The 17,805-nt window shown below is 36.1% G+C and overlaps 1 protein-coding gene across 1 annotated transcript in view; it reads left to right on the plus strand.

Moving 5' to 3' along the window:
• WDR70 (WD repeat domain 70) overlaps nucleotides 1-17,805 on the plus strand; it is a 135,625-nt gene that overhangs the window by 106,961 nt on the left and 10,859 nt on the right. The window contains exons 12-15 of the mRNA XM_015615245.2: nucleotides 624-708; nucleotides 1,716-1,854; nucleotides 15,176-15,276; nucleotides 16,699-16,778. Coding sequence (XP_015470731.1) covers nucleotides 624-708; nucleotides 1,716-1,854; nucleotides 15,176-15,276; nucleotides 16,699-16,778 — 405 coding nt within the window. The remainder of the gene's footprint in view (nucleotides 1-623; nucleotides 709-1,715; nucleotides 1,855-15,175; nucleotides 15,277-16,698; nucleotides 16,779-17,805) is intronic.

Consider the following 17,805-nt stretch of genomic DNA (forward strand, 5'->3'; position numbering starts at 1 on the left):
GGCTTTTATGGCTAAAGGTACTGTGGTGAAAAGGTTTTGTTATAGCAAGTCTGGTTTCACTTGCTTCTCTTCACCCCTTTCCCTGAGGATTTCTGACTGATTCCAGGGCCTCTTCTCCATACTGAGATAGCAGTTTATAGCCTGCTAAAGAAGGGGGAAAACTTTTATGTGCTTTCCATTCTTCCTGACTGCTTTTTCAGGACAGGTAAAAACCACACATACAAAACTCGTTTAGTTTTTCATCTAGATCATTCATGGCAACAATTTAAATTTCTTTTGATATATTGAAAATTAAATTTGCTCCTAGCAGCAAAGCATTAATTCTTACAAACATAAAATAAATCAGTGATTGAGGAATCTGATTCCACCATGGATAGTGGTTCTTGATAGAAGGGATTAGAACAGTAGAATTGAGCCACTGAAGAGAAGCATATTGAGCTTCTCAGCCTTGCACTGTCATAGTCACTTAACGAGGAAGAACATACAAGTTGTTCCCATTTTGGGATGCTTCTATGATTTAATTTTGTTACCCTTCTCTCTGAATTAGAGAGTGAAATTTTCTGACATGTGTAAGTTCTTGACTTGAATTTTCATTGATAACCTTTGTCTCTTTTGTTTCATAGGAGATGATACTTTAAAGATATGGGATATTAGACAATTTAAAAAACCTCTTAATTCAGCAGATGGCCTGCCCAGCTTCTTTCCAATGTAAGTATTCTAATTTATTCCAACTAGCAGAAATAGCAGTATTTTTGCTGAATGGGAAGGGGTTTTGCTGGAGTTTTCCTCACTTGTCACTAGGTCCACAAGTGTAGAGAGAGTGCACAAGGATGACTGTGAAGTGACAGTTCTTGTCTATTTTAGGGATTCACATCACTTTAAAAGATCTTATTTTTGTGATATTTCAGTCTCATATGTCTTAAGTCTAATTAGATCAGTAACATTTCAGGAGGAGGCCCTTGTGTGTGTAATGAGATATAGATGTAAACCTCATTCTTATTTAGTCTATGATTGATAAAAAACGAGATGAATGAAAAAGTAGACATAACATGAAGGTACACGATATGAATTCAGATTACAGTGTCAGAAGTGCTGACTTCATTTTACTCATAGTGCTAAGTATTGTTTTCAGTATTTTTATTGGTCTGATCTGCATTTCTGTAGCTGTAATACAGCCAAATCCCCTAAGGACAGTTTGTAATTTTGAAATAAGATCTTAGAAAGACAAGTCATGGACAGCTCAATATTAACTCCAGTTTGTAACACAGAGGAAAAGTAAACAGAACAATATTTTTGGCCAATGTATAAACACATCACCTTGTATCCCTGAAGAGTATATTGTCAGCAAAGACAGATTTCATGGTTAATACATTTTCTTTCCCTTAATGATGACAGCCAGATTTGAAAGTACTTTTTTGTGTGTTTCTTGTATTCAAAAGCTTGCAAGATTTTTGAAAGTGGAGGAGAATTTTGCTGGGATGAGGATTTTTGTAGAATCTGCCAGTTTTGCACATCCTGTGCACAACTGTAACGATCGTAACAGATAACCCTAATTGATAGCTACAGCAATAGATGACAGCTAACAAAAGACTTTTCCAAGCTTTGTCTGCAAAGGACTAACAAATATAAGAGATTGTTTTAAGGAGTATAATTCATATCTAAGTTCTTGATATGTTAATTATCTGACCAGTGAGATGCTTTGTTTTCTTCAACAGGACAGATTGTTGTTTCAGCCCAGATGATAAAGTCCTTGTCACAGGCACCTCTGTTAAGAAAGGTGGTGGCAGTGGGAAGCTGTTTTTCTTTGATCGTGAGACCTTCCAGAAGTTGTATGAGATAGAAGTTACAGATGCGGTATGTATTTTAGCTTAATCATCTCTTCAAAACAGGAATGAATTCATATTAATATGCTTCTTTTCCTTTACATAGGTTATTACCTACTGATACCACTGTGATTTTCCAACTCCATGATTAAGAGATAGGGCTAGAGTAACCTGAATAATTGTAACCTAAAGAGTAACCTGAAAAATTAAATAATAATAATAATAATAAAAAATAATAAAAAAAATAAAAATCCAAAGTCAAGGTGTTTAAGCAGTAGAGCTTCCCTGCTCTGGTGATAGCATTGCATTTCTCAAGGATTTCTGCGAACCCTTCTAGATCTATGAAGTGAAACACAAGTCCTAAAATACATAGATGTTCATGTTGTTTACTTCACCAGGTATCACGATGAAAGGCCTTATTGTGACAAAACAACTTCATTGGGGCCACTAATATAGTGAAATTTTAAGTATGTGTAAAAGTCTAAGCAGATTCATAATTTTATACTATAAATTTGTTTAGGTGCTGATATTTATATGTACTTTTTAAGACTGTAGTAAATCACTTTGGTCTATAGAGTTTTGGAGCTGCTGGTTTTCTTCATTTCTAGTCATAAAATTTTAAGACTGTCATTCTTCTGTTTTGCATATAATAGGAATGAATGTGATGGAACTAATAGGTGAATAATTGAGACAAATACTGATCTTAGGACATAATTTTCAGTGAGCCAGCACTACAAATATCTGTACAATGAGTCTATCTAGCTTACAACTTTAACTCTACACATCTAAGGAAAACACAGTTTAGCATATCAATCTGAATCTAAAAGAAGAAAAATTACTATAAGTGGTCTTACAAAATAAAAGCAGTATATTTTTTCAAGGTCTTTCTACTGTTTGTATCTTCTGGCTTTTTCATTAGAGTTCTTTACTTGTTCCTCTCAAATTACTATGTTTGATGAAATATAAACGCATAAAGGCATGCTAAAAGCAAATGAATTTTCAAGAAGCTGGCTTTTATGTTTTGAAAGCAGTAAATGCTGTTTGTTGGAAAGATCATTGGTCTGTAAACTAGTAGATTAATATCTCATGTGTAGTTTATCAAAGCATTTTTTCAGCAGTGCAGTAATTGCTTTCTTTCTACCGGCTGCTTTCCTAGTTTGCATTTTTTCCTTATACTCTTAGAAATAGCAGTTAGCATTTAGCATTAGTGTAATTAAAGATAAACACACAATGTTATCCAAGACTTCAGTTTGTTTTCTGCAACTAAGTGTAACTTCCTTACATTTTCCATGTTATCTAGTGCTGAAATATGTAATTTTCCTTTCTATTTTGGGTTTTTTTAGGCATTGCAGAGCTGAAGTTCTGCTATGTTATATGTTTATAAATGCACAAATGCATCATTATCTATCTCTGCAAAGAGCCTGATCTGCTCTCATTCCTAATGAAATAATTTCAGTGATTTCAGTGAGATTTAGTTCATATTGCTAAAGAAAAAAGGCACCTTTAGTAACTTTTTGAAGGCAATTTTATAGCAGTTTAGTGGTAAAATATGTATAATCAGATTAACAGAAAATCTGTGAAGAAAAAGTATAAACTATTTATGTGTTACTTTTCTAATTCCACAAGGATTTTTTTAAAGGGAAATGCTAGCAAGCCTAGAAAATTGAAAAGCAGTAAAGAGCAGTAAACATAATCTTAAACCTCCTTGGTAAATAGCCAGTGAAATTGGCCTGTGAGTGAACTTAGTGGGTAATGAGAAAATATTTAATGGGAATGTTTGACCAAAGCTGTGTCTGGCATTCCTTTCCATCATACCACACAAACCTTTTTTCACCTTTTCTTTCAAGTTTTCATGGGAAAATCCATTAGTGTTTAGAGCTGCTGGAGTGAAACCTTGTGGTTTTACTAATGGACTAACAGTCTGATTAGTTTCTGCTGTTGTGGCTGGGTATAAAATATTAATTTGCCTTTTTCCTCTTGTATTAGTGTTTTGGTTTTTTGTTTCTCAGCCACAATTTGTGCTTAAACAGCTGTGTTGTTGTGTCCACTCCTGAATGCCATCCCACCATCTAGGCACTGGGACTCTAGCAGATTCAAGCTTCTTAGATAAATAGCAATACTTTTTGAAGAAAGCTAATGTCATAGGAGCTGGACACTATGGGCTCTGTCTCTGGCCAGTAGCTGGAGAAGGTGTGAACAGGACAAAGACAAAATTGTTGGTGCGTCTCTGACTACCCTTTCTGTTTCCAGTGACTGCTGTTCTTTAGATATCTTGATGCAGATAGAGGAATTTTGCAGTTAATAGCACTCAGTGAATATTTTTTTTTTCATGAGTTTATTGAAGAGAGAAGTCACCCATGCTGCAGGTTATGGCAGGGTCCTTTACTTACTGCTGATTACATCAAAATTGTATCAGGGTGGGAGCTCCTGCCTTTGCCACTCATAAGAAAGTTGATGCTCTGTGTGCAGTACCCCAGCATTGCTCTGGCTTGGTATGTACAGGTACAGTTGAAGATTTTGAGGGCTTTGTACTGTGACAGTGATTGTGTTTACTAAACTGTACAGAATTTCCTCTTTTTAATGGAACTTGAAAAAAATCCTGTTATGAATGTGCAGCCTTTTCATCATTTTTCTGTCTCTCTTCTATCTTGAAAGTATTATTTATGAAAGGTTCTTCTGCACTCACCTCAAATGTTCACAATCAAATATGTTTATTAAACTTTCTCAATTTGAGCGTTAGAGGCTTATTTAATCTGAAATACCTATAATTGCACACAGAGGCTTTCTTCATTCAGTTTACACGGATAAGGAGACTTAAACAGATGCAGGGAACAATAATGCCAGAATATGGGGGAACAGAGTTTATGTCCAGAAACTCAGAGGCCATTTCCCTTTCTTTTCATCAGTTAGTATGAGAGACAGGAGGACCTGTAGCTGCTGTGGAATGAGGTCTCATCTTTGGGATATGCAGTCTGGAAGGGAAGGGAGATTGTGCTGCCAGATGAAAGCCAGGGAGGGTTTATTCCTAATTCTTGCTTCAGTTATGCAAGCATGAGATCTTCATGGGAACCAGTTATAAATACCTAGTGTATGGGAAAAAGAATTGGGTACACAACATTTCCTCCAATGTCAGTTTAATTTAAAATAGCTGTGGATAGGCACTTCAATCACTCTCACATGTCTGTCATTCATTTGGCTACTTCCAACAGATCACCCTGTAGTTATCCTGATTACAGACAAGATTGATCTTGGCAGCAGTAGAATACTCATTTTCCCCATATGGAAAGGACAAGTATTACACCTCATTACTGCCAAGCAAGAATGGGCAGTGAGAAAGGAAAAAGAAAACAGAAGTTGTATAGTTGCAGGAACTGCTGATTTTTAATGAAAATTGAAGTAATAATTTAATTTACAAATGAGCCGGGATGATGAGTTCATGTACACTATAAAATGATATGTGCAAGTTTTAAAAATATCTCACAGATTTTTGTAGATAAGAAACAACCCAAAACCATAGATTTATGGTTGTTTTGGGAAACCTATTTCTGTTAGGAGGATTTTTCAGTATTTTCTTAGTTTCTCAAATATAAGCAAAAGTTAAATTATTAAATACTTCTGAAAATACCTCTAAGGGATGTTTCAGGAAGGTCTTCTGAGACAAGCTATAAATAAAGCTTCTTTTTAGATGAAAGAGTGAAAAGGAAAGCAGGAATAAGGCATGTGAACCTTCCAGCATCCTTTATGCACGGTTGATACAGGATTGCAGTATTTCTTTCCTTGACCTTAAACAATATCATTTACTATTTATAAGGTGCAGTAATATAGTAAAGGGCTTTTCCACTGTGGCCCATTTCACTAAGATTTAAAGCTTTTGAATTTAAGAAAAATAAATTATTTTAACTTCTGGAAAAGATCATCTTGCAACTTCTGTTTGGTTTGTTTGGTTTTTTTTTTTTCTTTTTAAAAAAGCCATTTATTTTATTTTAAAGGAAAATCCATATTTTCCACTGTAGATAAGTTAATAAAATATTTAATTCCCTGTAAATTTATGTGGTTTTTAAAGTGAACAAAAACACCCTCTAGTAAAAGAGATGAATCACAGGAATGTGTTTGCTCTTATACTATGGTAAATTTTTTTTTTCCTCTTCCATATATATAAGGACAATGTCGTCCTTCTCTTTGTGTATCCTGGAGCAGCATGTACTTTGTTTTAGAAGAGCTGTCACTAGAGGTTTGAGGTATGCAAGAGTAATAAACTGTGAGGGTTTTGTCCCTGTTACAGGGAGTGAGAGTACATAAAGGTTGTCTCCCTTAGTTTTATGGTATATGGAGATGGAAGTGTGGCTGTAATTTTAACAGACCAGGTTTAAAAATGCCTGACATTGCAGTTACAAGGAAAACAGGTTGCCACCTTGATTAAGTTACTTTTTTATTCATCAAAAGAGGAAAATATTGTTCAGTGGCTCCATGCACTTGTAAAAATATATTTTATGGCAGTAGCTTGAAAATTGAGTGGTAAAGCATTGTTGTTTGTGTTTTCTGTATTGAAATAATTCTTTGGAATATTGGCCTCTGAAAATATTTTTAGGGTATTTCTGGTTTCTACATAGAAAATGGTAAGTTTTATCCATTTCTGGTCCCTTTTCTATTGGATATTTCCACACATTTTCTCAGTCATGTTTCACAAGGGAAAAACATTAGTATTCTTTCCTCCATTATGGTATTCTCATAAGTATTTTAAATCTAATGATTGCAGGTCACTACATTGTGGATACTCCCTAACCTCCCACCTTATTTATTATAGTTGGCTCTTTTCCTTGGAAGAGCTCCAGAGGAATCTTGAACGTGAAGATTTTTGCAATTGGGGTTTAGATAGTAGATTTTTAAATATATTAGTACATTTCTATCATGTGTGCGGCGTTTTTTTAAAATCAGATTATGCATAGTGTGATCATACGTATTTTTGCTCGATAAAAGAAACAAGCTGGAAGCATTTGTTTTTCAGCTTGGCAGACATTTGAAAATGGCATACTTCTAAATCTGTTTAAGTTTTTTATTGTTTTTTAAAATTCATCAGTTTTATAAGAGTTACAGTTTTATCCCCTGTTGTGGTGCTTCCAGGAGGTGGGCCAGCTGTGGCCAGGTAGAGCAGCATGGAAAGCTAGGTAGGTGGGTGTTGTATCACCACTATGCTCTAAGACACCAGAGGAAAGAGATGACAGAGTGTTCAGTGGGAATTGTTACAGCCTCTGAGCAGCACTGCCTCTCTGTAATTCTAAAGGCAGAAATTCTGTAGCTCTTGGAGAGCAGCAGGTGGTTAATGTAGCTGATGTTTCATGAAAATCATCTGCAGAGAAATCAAATTAACAGTAGGAGAAGGAAAGAACTGGCATTCTTTCCTTATAATGCAAACTTTATTGGTGCCTTTTACTCTTTATCCTGTATTTCAGCTATCATCTTTGATTATTGTGTAGAAATGATGGTATTTCTGCAGGTAGAATTGCTATTATCTATGAATTAGAATTTCAAGTTTCTAAGGTTTTTTTTTCCTTATAGATTCCAGTTGCTTAGAGCTGGAGAGAAATTATTTGTTAATGTGGGTGAAAATGTGTTGAAACACTTCCTTAAAAGTCCTTAGGACCTCTTTCTGAACTTCATGGAGTATGCGTGAGAGAAGTGTTTTCTTTTAAAGCATTGAGGTCTTTAAAGGGAGTTACTCTACTGCCTATAAGTTAGAAAGCATATGGATTTTTCCTCATCATGAGATTTTTAGTATATTTCAATTAACTTTCTTATCTTTTCTCAAGTAGTACATGCATTCTTGCTGGAATGTATAAAATAAAACTTGACAGAGGGTTTTTTTGGTCCATGAAAAACGGTGAGCCGCATAAACCATGCCTGTGAGAATTTGTACAAAGGCTAGATTTGTATCTACTGCACAGCAATCTAAATATTTGAAGTTTCTACACGGTTCCACACCTTTATTATAGAATTGAAAATCTTAAGAGCCCCTGCTTTAATATCTCTCCTAATTACAGAAGTTCTTTACAAGCAATAGTAACCAAATAGGGATGGGCAACAATCTTGTGGTAGTGGGAAGCTGTCTTCAGCAGTTGGCATCTAAACATCTGATATTTTATTCAAAGACATAGAAACTCTATTCAATAAATGCAGGTGTTTTCCTGAAATAACTTTGTACATGTCCCTTCTCTTACGGGGAGACATATTGCTAAAGTCAGAAGGACTTAATGTGCAAGTCCTAGAACTATGGAAGATAATGCTGAAATGCCACATTGAAATTCCATCCCTCTATCCAGCCCAAGTTTGAAATTGCTAACCCCACTCAAATACAAATATAATACAGGCTTAGGTGTTAATTTGGAAGGTAAATGCTTTTTATTATAAGCTTTCTAAGTAGTATTATTTATTGTCTTTTGAGCTTCTGTGCACTTGAAAGATACGGCAAGCAGTTCTTCACTGTAAATACGTAGGAGAGTTTTATAGAATACAAGACAGAATAGATGTGCTAAATAAACTAGCTGCATGCATACCTGCACTGATTTTAACAGACAAGGTTTTTTTCAGAAAGACTGGAATTTGTAGTGATTACATTTAAGATAAATACTCAATTCAGTCAGAAGAACCCCACTTAGCTAGTGCTGGGGTCACCTGTCCTTACAGAATCCACAGCCATGATCAGAATGTCATTTTACATGTTTACTATCTTTCCTGCTGACATGTCACTTATCTGACTGCCTGGACAGCCAAGTGCAGCAAATCCAAGCAGTGCTGTTCAAACACAGCCCATCACATACCATCACAGCCACTGAAGCAAAGCTTGCACATGGGAAACAGGGAAGGTTTGTTTAAGTTTTTCTTCTCCTGACTGAAAATATTTTCTTAGGGCAGCAGCTCTTGCTTTCACTTTTTTATTGTACAGCTTCAGAACAGATTCTGAGGAATTATTTATTAGATTGCAGGTTAGGAAAGGGGTGAGCTATTATACAGCTTCAGAACGGATTCTGAGGAATTATTTATTAGATTGTAGGTTAGGAAAGGGGTGAGCAATAAGGGCAAATACAGAGTTTTTTCTGTTTAACCCATATTCAGTTTTTAAGCATCGCCAGAGCTACACCTGATCTTTGAAGCAAAGGTTTTCAAGATCTGTTTTAAAAGTTTGTGTCTGGTGTATTCTTTCTGCACTAGGAGTATTCAATTTGTACCAAGATTCTTTATCTTGAACTGTGGAGTTTTATCTAAGTAAAACAACATAGTGTAACATAGATCCTCATTAGTTTTCAGTTTTTCTTTTATAGCTATTTTGGCCATTGTAGGCTGTAGGGATTCACCTGACCAAATATAGATGTCTACAGCTGATCCAATCACCCTAGGCTCCTTTTCTAATCAACAGAGAAAAATAAACATATTCCAGACCGATTTTATCCCATCCTAAAATAGATCTCTAAAATAGGTTAGCTGAAGTCCACTGTAAAATGTGTATTTCTCTCTGTTAACTTTAAAGGGAGATATTTGTAGACATTAAATAAGAGATCTCCAAAGATTAGAAGTGTAGACATGTTAAGTTTGATGAAACAAGTCCCACCTAAACTCTTCACTTCCCTCTGTGGGTGTTTATTGTCTTCTACTAAGCTGCTGGAACATTTAATCTCTTGTTTTCTGACCTTGCCAATAGCAAAGGAGGAGATAATAGGTTACCTTAGTATTCATTTCTGTTGATTTAAGGATTTTTGACTGTAGGCAATTTACAGGAGAAAAGCCTGCCACTCTCTGAAAGGATTGTGCTAGCTGAGAGCAAAGCCTACGCTCTCTTACTTGCACCTGATTTCCCAACAACTGTCAAAACATCAGCAACTTCACCATGGAGTTACTGAACTTCATCTAACTTGTAACACTTTTAAAGAAACATGGAACGCTCATGAATTCTTGCTTCATTGGTTAGAGATATGTGAAAACCTAGGAGATTAGCATCTTTTAGGTTGAAAATTGGAAGGATTTAGATCCTTTCAATTTTCAGTATTTATCTGGAATTAGCAGGGTTTTTTTCTAGTGGCTGTTGGGAAGATCACTTTGGATTTTTCCTGTTTACAGGTGGAATGTTGAGTGCACATTCAGCACAGAGAAAGTATGAATATTAGCTGTATATCAGCATCATCCAGTAGTGATTTCTAGCTTGTCAGGGTATTTCATGTAGGAATGGAAGTAGATAGATGCAGTCTGCAAAGCAGGTCTGTTGTCAGTGCTTTCATTTAAATAGTTTGCACTAATAGCCATGGGAGGAGACAATAATTTAGTGAACTTAGCCTTGAAGTCTGATAGCTGCTCTTAACTGATTAGTCATATCTGGTGTTTTGGAGCAAAAGTATAAGCCAGTTGAAAGTCAAGAACAACCAGAGAAGAGTGGAAGTGTGTACCTGAAGTGAAAAGGAAAAAATGGAACATGTTTATTCCAATAATGCATAAGTGATATGGAAACACGTTTTCCTGTCGCTTCCGTGCATGGCAGGAGAAAGACTTACTAAGGAACTTGAAAAAGCTGATACATTAACATGCATTATCTGAAAATACACTTTATATGAAATGTTCATTTTCAAAGATAACTGCATGGTACTTAACCTTAAAACTTAATCCCTTTAGGGGATAAAGGGCAGTTTCCAGAGAAAACAGTGTTGGATTGAGAAGCACTGTGATGTGCTGAAGGAGGGAAAAGAAATTAAAAAATCATTGTAAAATATGGTCCCCCTAATTAACTTTTTATTTTGCAGTTGCAAGGAGAGAATATAGTCCTGTTGACCTAAGCACTTGAGGAATGTATGGTGATTCAAAAATATGAAAGTTCCTGGAATTTTTTGGAAAATTGGGAAATCATTATCATGCCAGTCTTGTTGCAATTCTGGTCTCCATATGGATGCACACATCCATTACTGTTTAATTCAATTTACCTAACAGTAAAAGATTAACTGTTATCATGGGGCTTGTTTACATAAAAAGGTCGTGAGATTTTGTTGGATCTCAGCTGAAATGCACCAAATAAAGAAAAAACAATGCTTTTGTACAAGATCAGCTCATGGTTAGTGTAGGAATTCAAGAAGGCAGTGATGGACAGAAACCTGAATCTTCCCTTAATCTTTGGCAGCAGAGTGAAAGAGGGTAGAGGTGAATAATGCTTTCAAGAGACATACTTTTTATATGTTCTTGTTATTTTGTTATATTATGAGCAACCTCACGTTCTGGTAGGCTCATAAGATATTAGTAAGACTAAGTGACTGCTCAGGCTCTGGAATGCTGCAGAAAAACCTTTTAGGTCTAAGATGTAACATTTGTATGAAGACTATATGTACCCTGTAATCCACAGGAACTAGGAATACAATACTGTATTAGCTCATTCATGGTTTTTTTCTTCACTTTTATCAAAGCGCATCCTCTCCAAAGCTTCTCCCAATCCACTGCTGATGGGTGATCTCTAACCATTTGTAGTCCGTCTTACTAGAAATTATTAACCTTTCTTACCTGCCTGATCTGTACTGACCTCTCTGAGACTGCACTTCCCATCCTGAATCAACTCTTTCCACACTAAAATGGAGTGTTTTTATCTGAAGTGTGGGTCAGGGAACTGAATTTTGCCTTTTGCCTTTGTTCCTGCAGTCTCAAACCATCTTTATAAGCAAAGATCCTGGAAAATTCTTCCAGTCTTTGACATCACTCTGTAGTTTTATGACTTTACCAGCTTCATAGTTTCATCTTAGGGGGTAAATTTTCCACTCCTATGCCACAAATCATTTAAATCTTTTCTTGCTGACCCTGTAAAATGCCCTCTCGGCATTGTTTACTTCTGTTGGGGTGTTGCCCAAGTGCTCTGGACAGTTTCAGTTGAGGTAATTAGCTTTTGCTTGCTGACAAATCTGCTTCAGTTATTCTTCACTGTGCCTGTTAAACACAGGACAGTATTCCTAGGCCAGAATAAATGTCCTATTCTGTGTTACAGAAAATGAGAATTCAGTTTCTCATTTAGAAACACTGCTGTTAACTTTTGTCAAAACACTATTACTTCTTCAGGAAAGCCATGTATGTAGTTGCCTAGTGAGCTCACCTAGATGGAGAATAACCTGACAGAAAAATTATTCTGGTGGTGTTTACTGTTTACCTGCAGCAACAGCTCTGCTTAGATGATTCAAAAGGAAATACAGAGGTGAGAACAGACTGATAGGGGTGAGATTATTTGGGAACTACTCCAGAGCTACCAATGGACAATGACACCCACTGAATCTGTTCTAACCTCTTTCACAGCGAAAATCAAGATGGTAAATTTGCAGTGTTTTTCTTTAAGGTAATTTTTTTAATATTTTCCCTGTCTGTTTTCACAAATTTTTTTTCACAATGTTTTCCCAGTATTTCCCAATGGAAGCTACTGTGTTTGTATGTGCAATAGACATTGCCAAAGTCTTTTCAGATTGATTTCATTTGAAGAACTTAATGCTTTTGCCATAGCAAAAGTACAAAACAACTTTTAAATTGTTACTAGTAATTATCTTCTGTAATTTTCTTATAATCACAAAGCTGGCCACATCAGTCTATGGAAAAAATTATTTTCAGGATTTTTATGTCAGCCTTCCAGGACTTCATGCTCCAAAAGCATAGTGTCCAAAACTTTTATCTGTCACAGAAATATTTTTTTCAAATGTTGAAGATGTTTATGTGATGATACATTCTGCATTTTATCATTCTTATTTGTTACAAGACATTTTCCATTTACTAAGCTATGACTTGGAATTTTTTTTGTTTTCAGAATTTACTTAAGTTTTTCTTGTTTTAAATGAAAGAAAATGATTAGGGGCTCGTGGTTGGGGTTTTGGGTTTTTTTATGGTAGGGCTGATTGTACATTGAAATACGTTGTTGAAAGAGGCTGTCAAGTTTCTGTCCCGGGAAATATTAAAAACCAAACAGGGTGTTATCCTGAGCTGTCTGTAGTATTTGACCATGATTGGAGCAGGATGGTTGAATTAGTCATCTCCAGTGCTCTCTTCCAACCACAACCATTCTAGAATTGTGTAAAAATTCAGTATCAGTAGGTGGGTACCTACCTACATACACACTTAGGTAAAGGCAGGAAAACACTTCTTCATCTGCAATTAACATACTTCCTTGCCCGGAGAGCTGGGTGGTAGGACCTTTTTTGAGATGTAATTTGATGTTTGGCATTTCCAGTGATGAAAATGCCTACCTGAGTTATTCTAGGTGGAAGCAGTTGAGAAATTAGAGGCATCAAAGAATAAGTGCTCTTGAAGTGTTAATTATTTTTATGTGATAAAGATTCTCCTTACCCTTCCCTTTCAGTATTAAGACCTAGCCTACAATGATCTCTTTGTTAATTAGAATTTTGACTTCTTTAGGATTAAATGATTGGGAAAAATTTTTAGGATAAAGTTCAGGGATTCAGTGTTTTGGTATTTTTGAAGTATTGTCAGTTTCTGAAATAATCTGAAAACCACAGAAGTAGTTTTTATTTCTTATAAAGTAGGTTTATATGCCAGCGGATTGATAAAATTACTTGCATGTTCAGAGCTTGAGTTTGTTTAGTTTTTAACAGATTATATTCTGGGAATGTTTTACGGTTTCACAAGATTTATAGGGCTACATTTAATGGCAGTTTCTTTCGCCTGCTCTGTAGCACGTGCCGTGGCGGTTTTAAGTGTGTTGTGCATGTTTGACAAGTTAGAAACTCAGCAAACCCCATCAGTGCTGAGCCACACTGTCTAAGGCTTGTTTTTGTTGGCTGGTATCCACTACCATGCTATAAAATACATTTACTTGACAGAAGAAAGTGGAGAACCACATTAACTACAGAGTCTAAAAAGGCTGGCTAACCACATGCAATAAATATTAATAAAAGGAAAAGGCCACCCACCTTTAACCTTCAATACTTGTTACTAGCTTTGGCATTTTAGAGTTACTTTAGCATTTTAAGCATTACATAACAGTATGTAAGACTCTTGCTTAAATCCAGCAACTTGTTAGCAACTCTGTATTGTGTACTTCAGATTTACCTCTAGAAATGTTGTTCTGTAGTTGTCTTGCAATAAGCAAACCAGGTTTATTTTTACCTATAAGTAAATGGGAAAGTGTAATGTTGTATGTCGTGTATATATAGGAGGATGTTTTGCTGGGGAATCTTGTAAAGAATGGCTGTTTGATTAATGAAACTTCATCTCACTTGGTTTTTCTTCTTAAAAGAGAATACAAAGCAGAAAAAAACCTGCATCATCTTGTGGTAAAATGAAGGTCTGATTCATGATGGCTGAATGGGCTTTAGAATTTTTTTCAATATTTTTAATGTTATGTGCCTCCTAGCATCAAAAAAATGGAGGCTGGACAAAACCAGAAATAGTATGGAATATGCAGTGGGAAGTGGAGGGAGAAGAAAGGGAAGGCTAGAAAAGGGAGCATTGTTCCATGAAATACTAACAAGATAATGCATCTTGCTAGCTCTGGATACATTTGTTACATCTATGGCACAAACCAACTTCAGCCTTGGACAGCATCCATTTAAGGCATTACTCTGTCAAAAATAGATACTTTCTTTTGTGTTTTTGATGAGATCTGTTGTCCTTTGTGGCAGATTGTGCCCACTTTGGCTCTCTGGAGTCAGAAGTTTGAGTCTTAGAGCTTCTGTGCTGTCCTGCTGAATCAGTCTGAGAACAGTACTTACATGGAGATTCAAAGTCACATGTAGAACAATGCTCTTAATGTCTGAAAATGAGTTTCACTGCTGACCAGAAGGATGACAGCACTGTGAGACATTGGCTTCAAATACCAAGTTCTTAGTGTTGTGGGGATGAAAGAAGCAAGAGTGAAAGTCAGCATCTCTTCTACTTCTGCAGTCAGCAAGTGAAAGGTCAACAGTGTATGACAAGAAGGAAAAAAACCAGATAAAATGATGAAGTGGTAGAATTAAGAGCTAAAAATGAGAGTATAAAAGTCATGAAGGCCTGAATCGCTATATCATATCTGAAGCACATAACTGTTCTTCTTCAAATCCCTCTTTAACTTTCCATTTTCATTGTGCCCATTAACATCCTGACATCAGATGGTCTGTAGAAACCACTGGTTATCACCGTCACCAATTTTTATTTCCTTCCCTGTCTACATCCTGGTGTTGTCACTCCTTTTACATTGTGTTCTGCTCTGGAGTTATTCATTCACATATTCACATATTCATGAATTCATGAGCTTAAGCTTGGTCCTGCTGCAGTGTGGTGCGCTCTTTGATAATGTGAATATTAATTCTAAGATCTAGATGAGTGACTAACTAACTGTCAATATCTCGCTCTTTCAGAGTGTTGTGCGTTGCCTCTGGCATCCCAAGCTGAACCAGATCATGGTTGGTACTGGAAATGGTTTAGCCAAAGTTTACTATGATCCTGTCAAAAGCCAGAGGTACGTAACTGTGTTCTATTATGGTTGTTTTCTCAAATTTAGCCTGATTCTGTGATTCAATGATTATACTAAGAAATAAGAAAAACTAGTTCAGTAGCATTTGTTTTGCAGAGTTCTACTTATTCAGCAGCTGTAGAAAGAGAAAAAAAAATAACCCAAAATGTTTGCTTATGCAGAGTGACACTTTTTCCTTTGGGCTTTTCCTGTTGCAGTATGCTGGCTTTTCTACCTGAATTTACAAATGCATTCATTTTTTAATCGCATGAAATCTGCAGTAAGAACTACCACCCTTTCATCCTGTCTCTTGGAGGTTACTGAGGAAGTGGTACTGAATGGGTATTCATTGTACTTAGTCATGGTTTTTTAATGTATATTTCCTTCCTGAAGTAAAAATCTTGTTTAGAAGTATCAAACTCCAGAGCACTTAATACTGGAAGACCCCATTTGACAAAGAAAGCAAGGCAGAACATCCCTACCTTTCTTCCAGTTTTCTTCATCACCCTCATTTATCACATGAGGATTTTGCCTGTAAAACTCATGGAAAGGTGGTACACATTTATCAGACAGTGTCTTGCAAACCTAAGATGAAGAGGGCCTAAGTAGCCTATAAATGCTTGTTTTGTGACTAATTTTCTTTTGCCATCTGGGTTGGCTGGAGAGCTGGCGTGTGCTTCCTTCCTGTCATCTGAGAAGAAATGTACAGTTCATTGGTATGGAGTAGAATAAATAAGGCGTTCTTCCCATATATGTGCCATCTTTATTTTGCTGGCATTTTAAACTAAACTGTGTTGAAGTTCATTTTTTCTGGATACTTACTTTCACCTGGACACTTGGATGCGAAGATAAACTTCGGTTTACAAGATTATCAGAAATAAGTTTTCTTTTTCGTGTTTTGGCAGTTTAGAAGACAAGAGAGTTGGTCATCATTGTTTAGACCACAGAGCCCTAGCGCAGTTTTGTGCCTGGTTTGTTTCCTGGTTTGTTTCATTTACCATGAGGAGGAAAACACCAATGGTTTAAATCAATCTTGCTGCAGCTGCACCTATGCAGTCTTTCCTGCCTCAGTGTTACAGGCACCTCTGGTTAGATAACTGCCAACTCTGCTGCTTAGGAAGAATTATATCAGGAGTAAATGAGTGCCCAAGTTTGGAGAGCAGCACTTCCAATGTGCAGACTAAAGTACTGTGGACAAATGAAGTGTGAAATGAATCTTCCACCCTTATTTCTGCATGTCATATAAACTGTTCTATTACAGAAACACCGTAATCTCTCTATCCTCCTTTCACGTGAGAATGAACAGGCAAAGATACACACATTCATGAATATTTAGAGTGCTGTATAATTTTGTTGAGACTGTCTTGAATAAAAACTACTTTCTGTGTGATATAAACAGACTAACTGAACTGCTCTGTTTCCTCCTAGGGGAGCAAAATTATGTGTGGTCAAAACAAAACGAAAAGAGAGACAAGCAGAGACTCTTACACAGGATTACATTATAACACGTAAGAAGTTTAAACATATCTTTATAGCAGCATCCTTAGCTCATTCTTAGGTTTGAAATTACTTGCAGATTGTTTAGGTTTTTTTTTTCTCCTCTAAAAAGCAGTCTCTCATTAGGCATTGATCACTGGTGTCATATATGTGTGCTTCATACAAATTTTTTATGATGTTGCACAACCAGAAATGTATGTCTAATCTGTATGCTCTGTAAAGTTGCTAATAACGGTTGTTTTCTTGATTGTGGTGCTTCTGAAAGCCTCAAAAATTTTGGAGCTTTTTTAAATCTTCAGTTTTTCATAACTTAATTGTGGAACGTAGATGTGTTTAGGAGGAATTTTGCCACTTTGCAGTGACAAAATCAGAGATGAGAGATAGGTCTTGAACAGATAAGAAATGATTTTTCAAAATTTATAACTTATTCAGTGTTTTTTTACAGTGTTTTAAATAGTTTAACTATCCCTAGCCTCAAGGGTTTTTAAGAGCTTATGTTTGTAGTAAGGATCACTGATGCATAAGAAATAGTTATCATTGCTGTTATAAAATGTTTAATGATCTGTCTTTTCCCAATTACAAATTTTATAATGGAATGAGGGGATTGACTGAGAAATCTTGATTGCCCCATTAGCATAGCCCTATGTTTCCTCATGTGAAATGAGAATAGTCACACGGTTATGGTGTTCTGCTTCTCTTCATCCTCTTCCAGTTTCACGGTGTGCAGTTTTGATTTCTAGTAGTCTTGGTTTTACACATACTAAAACCATTTCTCTATAAAACAAACAAGTTGTTTGGCAGCACAATAAACAAAAAGAGGTTTAGAATGAGAAAGTTAGGGCAGTCTTAGCACCTAGACCCATATCAAGGCGCTTTGGTTCCAGGTTCCCATCTTGGGCACTTTCCCAGCAGCCACAGCTGTCTCTAACCTACCTTACTGCTGCAGATGTCTAGCTCTAGTTTCTGGGGTAAACTTAAGCAGCAATTGCCAAAGATCAGGGGTATTTATCTTCATTGGGTGCTCTTAATCCACCCGTA

The sequence above is a fragment of the Parus major genome, chromosome Z, assembly GCF_001522545.3.
Source record: "Parus major isolate Abel chromosome Z, Parus_major1.1, whole genome shotgun sequence".
NCBI lineage: Eukaryota > Metazoa > Chordata > Aves > Passeriformes > Paridae > Parus > Parus major.